This window comes from Prenolepis imparis, unplaced genomic scaffold (genome assembly GCF_030444845.1).
Source record: "Prenolepis imparis isolate NDT839.2.m4 unplaced genomic scaffold, iyPreImpa1.0 SCAF_8, whole genome shotgun sequence".
NCBI classification, from domain to species: domain Eukaryota; kingdom Metazoa; phylum Arthropoda; class Insecta; order Hymenoptera; family Formicidae; genus Prenolepis; species Prenolepis imparis.
The window spans coordinates 1275004-1287306 of record NW_028141166.1 but is presented as its reverse complement, the minus strand read 5'-3'; the positions used below and the strand labels follow the sequence as shown (position 1 = coordinate 1287306).

At 46.5% G+C, this 12303-nt stretch overlaps 2 protein-coding genes across 2 annotated transcripts; both read left to right on the top strand.

Annotated features, from left to right (window-relative positions):
* The first annotated feature begins 5669 nt into the window (after nt 1–5669).
* On the top strand, nt 5670–6365 carry LOC145939883 (uncharacterized). The gene has a single exon (XM_083044513.1). The coding sequence runs from the start codon at nt 5670–5672 to the stop codon at nt 6363–6365; it is 696 nt and encodes a 231-aa protein (XP_082900639.1).
* A 1668-nt stretch (nt 6366–8033) lies between these two features.
* On the top strand, nt 8034–8507 carry LOC145939882 (uncharacterized). The gene has a single exon (XM_083044512.1). It carries the CDS (start codon nt 8034–8036, stop codon nt 8505–8507), a length of 474 nt encoding a protein of 157 aa, XP_082900638.1.
* Nucleotides 8508–12303: the final 3796 nt, after the last annotated feature.

Here is a 12303-nt window from a genome sequence, read left to right as displayed (position 1 = left end):
AAATATTATATAATATTCATTAATATTTATATATTCTTTTATATTTTATATTCTTATATTTAAAATTTTATTATTTATTATTTTATTATTTATATATTCTTATATTTATATTCTTATATTTTAAATTTTTATACAAGGTTTAAGATTTTATTGACCAACACTGACTAAGACTAATTCTTATATTATAAGACCTTATTTGGGAATAATCTCAATTCGAGATTTATTTCCCGACTCCCCTCTAACCCCCCTATAAAATTATAGGCGAGAAAAATATAGATCCGAAAGTCGCTGAATCGGGAATCGAACCCGAGACCTTTCGCTTGCCGGGCGACTGCTCTCACCAACTGAGCTATTCAGACCCTTCGATTCTATACTTTTCTCTGCCTTGATAAACAATTTCAATCAACACCATTATTAGGTCCAGGTGTGTAAATAACAATATGTAAGATGTGATTTGCCAGTCGTTAAATTTTTATATTTATATATTCTCATATTTTAAATTTTTATATTTATATATTCTCATATTTTATATTCTTATATTTTAATTTTTATATTTATATATTTTTATATGTATAACTTTATTTTTATATATTCATTTATATATTTTTAGATATTAAATTTTTTAATTCACACACACACACACACGTATTACACATTTATTATGATTAAAATTATTAATGGTAAAAAAGTATTCATTTAAAAATACTTCTCTCTCCTTTTCTTGTGCATATTAAAAAATATTATTAAAAAATAGTGAAAGAAAAAAAGTCTCTCGCGCTCTCCTAAGCGCTATCTCTCCTTTGCAAACGTTGCCGCGACATCTCTCTTCTTCACCGCGATATCTCTTTCCTTCGCATACTTTGCCGCGACATCTCTCTCTCTCTCTCTCTCTCTCTCTCTCTCTCTCTCTCTCTGTTTCTTCGGTGAGTGGTGGTGATAGAGGTGTCTCTCGTCGCTCTGTCTTGTGTGCCTATTTTCTGCCGCTTTATGCCCTCCGGGGCCTTTCTTTTTTAGATACTGTATTATCAAGGCTGATATTCTTGAATTTCAATAGTTTTGTGGATCTGGCATGGTCAATATAGGCTGTTGATGGACTGAAATTAGTTTGGACATCAATTAGACTAAATCTGGCTCGGTGGTAACGGAGCTCTTTATTGTGTTTACTTGACCTACTACAATAACAACGGAAACACAATTGACAGATGGAAACAGGCGTAGGCGACGGTGGGCGCGATGACAGTGGCGCAGAAAGGAAGGGGCTTACGAGGCAGTCATCTGGCGCGGCAATTTTAAATCCAGGTATGTTAGAGAAGTCGTTCAAGGCATTAAATACATCTAGGGTAAATGCGCTTAGAGCCATGATAGAAAGGGAAAGCGACGCTATATATAAGGCGCTGTTGACGAGTAAGGAGACGTCGGATAAGAGAGCGACAATTGAGTCGGCGTGTCGAGACGCCTTTATGGAGGTGGCTACAGTTTTCATCAATATGATGGAGGAACGGAAGTCGTCTGATAACATATCGGAAACTGATATTAAGAGAGTGGTTAAAGAGGCGTTGGATGATGCAGATGTTGGAGGCTCGCGAGGAGGGAGAGAGGAGGGCAGCTTAATGACGGATCGAAGTGTGGAGGGAAAAATATATGCCTCTGCTGTGGCTTCTGCAAGGATGAAGGTACGGGTTTCGCGAGGTCCTGCGGTTGAGCCGCCTAACACAACAAGTTTTTTGATAGTACCGGAGGAGCGAAATAAGAACAAATATGCTTCATCTCAGGCAGTCAAGGAAGCTCTGTGCAGGGTATTTAAGCCTGCGGACTGCGGCCTGAAGGTGAACAAGCTTACACTTGTGAGAGATGGATGTGTCAGGGTCGAAGCACTATCCTCTGATCTTGAGAAACTAAAGGCTCATCCTGGATTTGTGGCAGCTGGACTCAGGATACAAATGAACATAAAGTCCAACCCAAGGTTAATAGTACACGGTGTACCAACAGAAATGACTGACAACGAGATCAAGGAAGAATTTATTGCTCAAAATCTTAATAAAGAAGAGACAAGCCAAGTAAAAATCATTTATCGTGTTAAGCCTAGACAAGACAAATGAGCAAGTAGTGTCATTGAGGTTTCGCCAGCTGCGCGTGGAGTTCTGCTTGAGCGTGGAAGGATATACTTGAGATATACGGCATGTCCGCTGGCAGATCATGTAAGGATTGTGCAGTGCTTCAAGTATCTCTCTTTTGGGCATTTTGCTGCTGATTGCAGGGGAGAGACTGCTTATGGGCATTGTGCAGGAGCTCATGAAACGAAGGATTGCAAGGATAGAAATCTTCAGCCGAAATGTGAAAATTGTAAGCGCTATCTTGGACATCAGAGTGACCTTGCACATACTGCTGTGAATGCAGTCAAGTGCCATATTCTACTCAAGAAGATTAAGGACAAAATAGCACTAATAAACTATGGCTGATAGATTTGCCATGTGAACTGTCAATCGTTCTTCGCACACCTTGATGAATTTCGGTGTTTCTTAAGCAACTCTGACTACCACGTTATCTGCATGTCTGAGACATGGCTGCGGCCTAGCATCTCCGACTCCATGGTAGAGATGCAGGGTTACTTAGATATTTAGCTATTTAGATTAGCTATTTAGATGTGACAGAGAAGGTAGGCAAGGAGGGGGTGTATCGTTTTATGTGTCTAAACATCTTCGTGCCTCTATTTTATGCAGTTCGGCTGGGTCTCAGCCTGGAAGGCCGGAATTTATTATTGCCGAAATTTCATTCTCGGGTACATCTAAATTACTGCTGGCTGTTGTATATCGTCCCCCTAACACAGGATATTTGAATGAGTTTTTTGAAAATTATTCTGAGCTCCAGGTAGGATACAGGCATGCGGTTATTCTCGGCGATTTTAATGCAAACATGTGTCAGGTTACTTTTGAAAGCCAGCAGATGGATACTTTCATTTCTGCGTTGGGTCTATATCTGGTGCCGTATGGACCTACGCATCACCTAAGGTGCTCTAGCACACTGCTGGATTTATGCATAATGGACGACAAAGATAAGTTAATAGAATATGGTAAGCAGGATATGGCGTTTCTATCTGCGCATCATTTAATAGATACAGGATTAGGATTCGGCGCAAGAAAAGCAGGCGGGTTACTTTCAGAGACTGGAGTGGCCATTGGACTACGTTTCGGACAGCCATACAAGACATGAACTGGAGTGATCTCCTAACATGTAATGACATGGATGAAAAAGTAGACTTGTTCAACACGAAGCTAATGGACATTTTCAATTCTCAAGTTCCACTGCGGACACGCCTTCAGAAACCTGCCTGCTCCCTGGTTGATACATGATATTCGTGTGGCCATGAGAGGCAGGGACCCAGCGAGACGAGCTTGGCGTAGACACAGATGCAACCGCCTTTATGAAAGATACAGAGCCTCGCGAAGCAGACTCTGGTGCGCTCTGCGAAGAGCAGATACTTTGCAAGCATTTTTAATCGAGCTGGGGGCGCGAATAAAGTATGGAGGGAACTCAGACACCTTGTGGACTTGTTAAGGCTGCAAAACATGGAGAAGGTCTTCTACACACGGTCGAGGAACTTGGAGAATTTTTTGCCCGTGGCACTGATTCGGTCCGACAATGTGAGGACTCTATCGATGACATATTGTCGTGAGTTTTCAATGAGGAAAATTTTCACTGGAGACATGTCACACCAATATCAATAACCAGGGCGATTTCAAAGATCGAATCAAATGCCGTTGGAGCAGATGGTATCTCCTTGGCATTGTTGAAGCACTTTATTCACGATTTGATGCCAATGCTAGAGCATTTGTTTAATTTTTCTCTTATCAGTGGAGTCTTTCCGGCAAAGTGGAAAACGGCTGAAATCTGTCCGATACCCAAGATCAGAAGTCCAGTGAGAGTTCAAGATTATCGACCTATTTCGGTTCTACCTGTGCTGGCGAAGGCGTTGGAGAGTGTGGTTTGTGAACAATTGCGAGGATTTCTTGAGGATTCAAATCTCTTTGACCAATATCAATCTGCCTACCGGAACAACCATTCGGTTCAAACAAGCCTGATCAGGATGATTGATGATGTCAGACAAGCAGCGGATAAGAGAATGATCACAGTATCTGTACTCTTTGATTTTTCTAAGGCCTTTGATAGAGTGAATCACCATCTACTGATCAAGAAACTGAAGCACCTGAATCTTTCAGATGGTGCATTGAAATGGATAAATTCTTACTTGACAGGAAGGACGCAGGTTGTTGTGGATCGTGCAAGGAATACCAGCTCTTCGGGGTCTCTTGTCAGGACAGGAGTGCCGCAGGACTCAGTACTGGGACCCTTGCTTTTTGTACTTTATCTATCGGATTTCGGTCCTATCCTCAGGCACTACAGATACAACTTCTATGCGGATGACCTCCAAATATATGTACACTGTGAACCGAGGAATTTGATGGACGCTATCAGCAGAGTGAACGAGGATGTTGAAGCCATAGTTGACTGGTCTGTGGCTAATGGACTCCTACTGAATGCCGACAAAACACAGGCAATTATCCTTGGAACCTCAAGATTCATCAACAAAATCGACTTGAATGTTCTCCCTGGAGCACAGTAGCGCAACTCTCTGTCGGCGCCTTTGAAGTTAGTGTTGGCCAAAATGGAGTGCGCATGTGCGAAATAAGCGAGTTGCCCAGTAATGCCATCTAAACTTCTCTCTCGCTCACTCTTGTTTATTCTCTCTCCAACTCATTCTCTTTCTAACTCAGTCATTATTAACATATCAGAATAATATAATTTAACAAAAATAATACAAAATAGAAAGAAATAAAAATTATTATAATAATATGTACGTTAAAAAATAAATAAAAATTTCTAAAGCGTATCATTAATAAATAATATGAGACGTGTGTAATGTTAAAATAGACAAAGGCAAAAAAAAAAAATATAATATATAAAAATTATTAACTATATACATTGTTATAAAAAAAATCATAGTATTATTAATTATATGTATCAAAATAATAAAATTATATATTATACAAAAATTTAATTGCACGCTATAAATAAGTGACAAAGAGAAATAATAAAATGCAATATTTTTATAAAATAAAAAAATTATATTTATTAAATATATATTTTTGTATAATAATGTTAATATAAAGTATATAAATAAAATTTATGAAACAAAAATATAATCACATATAAAATATTTATTACAAATCACATATAAAATATTTATTACAAATTTTATTAATAAATAAAATTAAAAGTATTTTAGTTTTCCTAAAAATAACATGTTGATTTAATGTAGATATTCTAAAAATTACATTACATATTATATATTTATGATAAACAAAGAAATGTTTAAAAAATATTTTTATAAATATGCATATACATATATATATATATATATATATACCTAATATCTCTATTTTTTTCTTCCAAATTCTTTACCTGTCTGTACCTCAGCTACTTGATCCACCTCGATACAAACAAGAAAGAACCTCAGAAGAGCAAAAGAGACTTTATATAATAATTAATAATATTATAATACATATAATATAGTAAAAATACATATAGTAATAATCTATAAATAATGTTTTTATAAAAAATGAGACTGAGAGAGACCGAAACAAGTAAGAGTGAGTGAGAGAGAAGTTCAGATGGCACTACTGGGCAACTCGCTTACTTCGCGCATGCGCACTCCATTTTGGCCAACACAAAATCGAGAGAGTTGCGCTACTGTATATACTGTGCCTGGAGTAAAGGTGAATAAGTCTATGACTAAATTCTCGACATCTGTAAAGTACCTTGGAGTGATCATTACAAACACGCTGTCGTGGGAGAAGCAGGTCACCAAGACTACAAACAAAGTTCATTCGGTTCTTTACCAGCTAAAATTGTGCAAACATCTATTTTCTGAAACACTTAGAACTAGACTTGTTACGTCCCTGATACAACCGCACCTAGATTATGGATGTGTTGCCTTTACTGATATGACGGCGGAGCATGATAGGAGATTCTACAGGGCTCTAAATGCTTGCATACGATTCATCTTCAATGCGAGAGCGGATGTTCGTATAATACCGTATTATGAGAGGCTACACTGGCTTAAGGTTGGTCAACGTAGGAACTACTTCGTGGGATGCCTACTATTTAACATATTGCGGAAAAGACAGCCTGACTATCTCTACTCGAATCTCTCCTACAGGACTCCTGCATCGGAGCGACTAACTAGAGCTTCCACTGGCACTTTAGTACACAATGTAGGACAGAGTTGTTCAAATGCTCCTTCAGAGTTGCGTCTATTAGACTGTGGAATGGTTTGCCTTTATCTGTTCGGGATGCGGAATCGTTAAATGTCTTTAAACAGGAACTCTATGCGCATTTGCTCAATCAATCTTCTTAACTGTATATCAATTAATGTATAAAATACGAACACTCTCTAGCATGCCTCAATGATAGAATGGAGACTTTAATGAGTAACTGACTGCTTTCGATATGCTAACATACTAATGCACCTGCTGACCCAAAATATTTGGTTCTGTCTATGATCTTTATGATCTTCAAATTTAATATATGCCTTTACCATATTACATCTACTACACTTTCTACTATACTATTTATGCTCTATACTTTACGTATATGCTTCTACTACATCCTACATTTATTATAATACTCTTAACTATCAAGCATGTAACATTTATTGACTGTGTCAATTATTGTAGTCTGTGCGCTTGAGGGGATTTATCCCAGAACGCTCAATAAATATAGCTTTCTCTCTCTCTCTCTCTCACGAACGTCTTGCGCTATCTCTCTCTACATCATCTCTCGCGTTCCCCTCCCTGCGGACCCTTCTTTCACGGATGATTGTGGTTCGAACGTGGTTGATCGAGATTCGAACATGGTTCGATTCGCTATCTCTCCTTCGCATACTTTGCCGCGACATCTCTCTTCTTCACCGCGATATCTCTTTTTCGCGTGCTCCTCGCGCTGTCTCTTTCCTTTGCATACTTGGCCGCGACATCTCTCTCTCACGAACGTCTTGTGCTATCTCTCACCACATCATCTCTCGCGTTCCCCTCCCTGCGGACCCTTTTTTTACGGATTCCCCTCCCCGCCGAGGTTCGATTGTGGTTCGAACGTGGTTGATCGAGGTTCGAACGTTGTTCGATTGTGGTTGATCGCGGTTCGAACGTGGTTGATTGAGGTTCGAACATGGTTGATCGAGGTTCGATTATGTTTCGAACATGGTCCTCTGGGTGGTCGTCGGATGGACACACCTTGACGTGGTGGAGAGGCTCACCCTAGAGCAGGAGGATAGTCCTGCTCTGGGGTGCCAACGGGTCCAGTCGAGAAGTCCGCGGCTCTGCCGCTTTCATTCTTCGCTTTGGGGGTTCTGTTGGGGGGTGCAGACTTGGGGTTTTGTCTTAAGAATGTATTCCCCTTCGGGGGGCTCTGGGATAGGGACTGTTGCGGCGTGGACCGCGGGGTGGGATCGGAGGAGTTATCCTCCTTTTCTGGGATGGACGGCTAGTGGGGTTGATGCTCTCAGAGATATCCGAGAGCCCGGAAACCTCCGGACACACTGGCTGGGCCGCCCTCGGGCCGCTTGGACGTATTCCGAGGCAGGGTCGAGGGTGGCGGTGACTTACGGCCGCTATGCGGGGACCAAGAGGGTCTTTGGCCCTGGAGGTCCAGCGCCGCGGCCGGCCGCCGAGGCCGCCCGGACATATTCCGAGGCAGGGCTCGGCGGCGAGAGAAGATACCACCAGTTGGAAGCGACCTTTCCTCTTCCTAAGCGACCAACTGGTGGAGGCGTGCCCCCGATTCGGATGTGATTACCGATAGGGGGCGGCTGGTTGCCACGGCGGGCAAGGCAGGACCGGGGAGCGGCGACCCTGCCCCATCCGTCCAGCTGACTGTACGATACCCCCTGCAGACCCTGTTTGCCACCCCCAGTAGAACTGCTGGCCCGCATGTACGCCGACGTCTATCGGCGTACACGCGAGTACCAAAGAGCGGGCATGGCGATAACGGACGGCATTCGGCGCACCATTAGGGTCCACACCCGGCGGGAGCTGATCCAGCGATTGACCGACAGCCTCTTAGACCCGAGGCTGCCGGAACAACGTACCGTCGGGGCCATCCAGCCCTGTCTAAGCGAATGGTTAGACAGGGTAAGGGGAGGTGTTACATACCGGATGACTCAGGTACTCACAGGCCACGGATGTTTTGGCGAGTACCTGAGACGAATACAGAAGGAGCGCACGGCACGTTGCCACTATTGCGGCTACGAGAGTGACAGCGCCCAGCATACACTTGAAGAATGTGTTGCCTGGGCGGCTGAGAGAACAGAGCTCGTGGCCGCAGCTGGGAGGCACCTGTCACTGTCGGCAATTGTTAAGGCCGCAGTGACAGATGAAGATGCATGGAAGGGGTCCTCCTGCTTCTGCGAGAATGTAATGAGGCAGAAGGAGGAGGCCGAGAGAGAAAGGTAGTGGAGCGGAAGGAGAAGACGCTCCTGGGAGCGGGCGGAGGAGGAAAAAGAGAGCAGTGGGGAGGAACCCCCTCCACAATCACGGAGGGGGAGATTCAATAATGACCCGGCCTCCCCGGGGTCAATATTGACCCGGGATGAGATTTTCGGGGGTGGACCCGAGACGCTCAAGTCTTGGTCTCCTCCCCCGACGACCACCCAGGAATTTGGGGCGGGGCCGGGTAGGCTACGCTCCGGCGTGGCATGCTCGCCCAAGCCCTCCCCCAAAACGGGCAACCTCCTTACTCCCAGGAAAAGGGGAGTCCCACCTCACCTGTAGGAAACTCGGTGCGGGGAGAGGCTTCGTCTCCGTAGAGTGAGGGCCTGCCTCCATCGTAGGGTGTTATATCTCCCCCAGCCTGGACACTGCACACTTTGAAAGAATATTAGACGAGGTCGCAGACTTCGTTCGTGCACAGCGGCCTCGTCCGGTAATAGTGGCCGGGGACTTCAACGCAAAGTCGAGTAGTTAAGGGTTCCGGCGCAACGACGCTAAGGGCAGGGTCCTCGAGGCATGGGCGGCGGCACTCGGCCTGTACCTCATAAATATAGGCACGAGGAGCACCCTGATCCGGCCGCAGGGGTAGTCCATCGTGGACCTCAAGTGGGCTAACCCCCTTGCGGCTGGAAGAATCAGCAACTGGCAGATGGCGGAAGATGAGACCCTCTCTGATCATTTGTATCTAGAGATGAGGGTCAACGTTGCCCGCCAAGGGGTGCTCAGCCGCGCCCAGGGGGAGACTGAATGCCCCAGAAGATGGGCAATAAGGAAGATGGACGTGGACAAGTTCAAGGTTGCGATCGCCTCGGACTTGGCCCGGAACGATAATGCCTGAAATGGACATTGAGGGCCGGGTCGATCTGCTCGGGGACATCGTCGCAAGAGCGTGCGACGCTTCAATGCCTCGAGTCAGACAAACGTCGCGCCGAGCGGCGTACTGGTGGTCGGACGACATTGCCGAACAAAGGCAGGTGTCGGTCCGCGCCAGGCGCCGCTTTACACGAGCTAGACGGCGCGACGATGCCGAGGTGACGGCTGAAGCGTTTGCGGACTACCGCTTCGAACGCAATGCCCTCAGCGCAGCCATACGCAAGGCCAAGGCCAGAGCTTGGGACGAGCAACTGCTCGCTCTGAGCTCAGACCCATGGGGGCGCCCGCACAAAGCTACTGCTTGTTCATCACTATGAACAAGCTGCGACACTGGGCGCCCTCGGAGACTTTCGAGCCTCAGGAACTGGCGGAGACACTTGAGAAGCTCTTCCCGACTGCGGCCCCCTATCAACCAGGGAGCCTGCCGCATGGGAAGAGGTTTTTGAGTTCTCGAGGGTCGAAAAAACCAGGACCGCCAAGAAGTTAAATTTCCGGGGCAACAAAGCCCCGAGGCCAGATGGCATTCCTGGTCGGGTGTGGGTCTTGGCCTTGAACTACTTGTCCACGCCCATCAGGCAGCTATTCAACGACTGCCTGAGAGAAGGCGTTTTCCCCTCAGTTTGGGAGGGGACCAATCTAGCCCTCATCCCTAAGGGGGGCAGAGTTGCGGGAGCCCCTCCTGCGTACAGGCCTATATGCCTGTTGGATGAGGCGGGTAAGTTGTTGGAGCGGGTCATCGCTGATCGCCTCGTCCAACACCTATCCCGGAAAGGACCAGACCTCCACGAGGAGCAGTACGGATTCCGCGAAAATCCACAATCGATGCCATATGGCGAGTCAGGACCCTCGCGGAGTCCGTAGTAGATGAGGGCGGGGTGGCCTTGGCGGTGTCCCTGGACATCGTCAACGCATTCAACACCCTGCTCTGGGAAGAATTAAGGGGCGCGATGGAGTATCATCGCATCCCTAGCTACCTTGTGGAGGTCGTGAAAAGCTAATTTAGAGCTAAACACATCGAGTACCGGGATAAGGAAGGCAACGTATGCAGGAGGGAGATCACCTGCGGGGTCCCACAGGAATCCGTGCTGGGTCCGCTGCTGTGGGACCTGGCGTTCGACAAGGTGATCCCCACTTCCCTCCCCCAACCCCGGCTGCAGCGTAGTCTGCTATGCAGACGACACAATAGTGATGGCCGGGGGAGATAACTGGGGGGAAACGAGATGGAGAGCCGAACTCGCAGTGACGTGCATAGTCCGCTCCATACGTGGTATGGGTCTGAGGGTAGCGCCTCGGAAAACCGAGGCGTTGTTTCTTCACGATGGCTCCCATGGGAAGCCCCTGAGGACCCACATCACAGTGGATGGCACCCTCATCCGGGTGGGAACGGAGATAAAATATCTCTGTCTCACGCTGGACGGGAAGTGGAGTTTCATCAATCATTTCGATCGTCTGGTTCCCGGGGTGGAAAGAGTCGCGGCCGCGCTGGGCCGCATACTCCCCAACCTTGGGGGGCCGGACGGTCGGGTCCGCCGCATGTACGCCGCCATTGTAAATTCGGTCACCCTATATGGGGCACCGTTATGGGCCGGGGCCGCGCTTACCACTCCCAGGATCAGGGACACGCTGCGACGTATCCAGCGGCGTGTCGCGATCAGAGTGGTGCGCGGCTATCGCACAGTGTCGCATGCGGCGGCCACGACCCTGGCTGGGTTTCCGCCAATGGAGCTCGTCGCATCTATGTATAACGAAACTTACAATCAGACGCGCGAGCTTCAGAGGCGGAACATTAATATTACCGCCAGGGTCAAGAACGCGATGAAACTCCACGCCCGGCAACGCATAACGAAAGAGTGGGAGAACTATCTTAGCACAGTTCCGGTAACTAACTCCGGAACTCGCGTTGTCGGGGCCGTGCGACCACACTTAAGTGAGTGGATGGAAAGGTCGCACAGCGTGGTGTCGTTCCATCTTGCGCAAGTGCTCACGGGGCACGGCTGTTTTAGTGAGTACCTGTGCAAGATCGGAAAGGAGCGGACTACCGATTGTTACCACTGCGAGGGAGGCAGGGACACGGCGCAACACACGTTGGCCCACTGTACGGCGTGGACTGACAAGCGCCGTGTCCTAACGGATGCAATCGGAGTGGATCTGTCACCTCCAGCAGTAATCGAGAAGATGCTGGAGAGTGAAGACAATTGGAGGGCCGTCTCCTCCTTCTGCTTCATTGTTATGCGGCAGAAGGAGGATGCGGAAAGGGAGCGGGAGAGAGTCCCGCTCAGCAGTAAAGATAGCGGAGACAGCGGGGGCGGTCGGCCTACGCAACGAAGGATGCGAGGGCGCCTCCGACGTCAAAATTCGCGGCACCTTCCGCAACCAGGAGAGAGAAGGCCAAGGGGAAACGGCGGCGGCGCCTAATCGCTGCCAAGTTTCTTCCCTCTTGTGTGCCTCTGGGCAGTGGAGGTGCAAGGCTACATTCATAACTTTAGTTAACATTTGTATCGTGTAGTGTTAATTTAGAATAAATGTGTGTTTCATAATAATTCTCCACATTTATTTTAAACAATTCCAATTCCAATTTCACGCGTTTCTAATATAATATTTTGCTCTATTATTATTACTATTCTAATATTACGATTTTAGTATTTTTAAAATATTCCTAAAACGAGTTCTTCCAATCTGCACGTGTAGTGAAAATCTATTATATGAATAATTTTCTTAGTGGAATCCAAGCTGCGACTTAGAGAGGACGAACCGCTCGTCGCTGCTGCACGATTTCACTTTTCTTATAATTTCTGAATTCTGTTGTGACTACTTTGAGAGGACGAGCCGCTCGTAGTTACGCACTGGAACAATAACCGACAGTGAGGACCGCCGCACGTCGACTTAT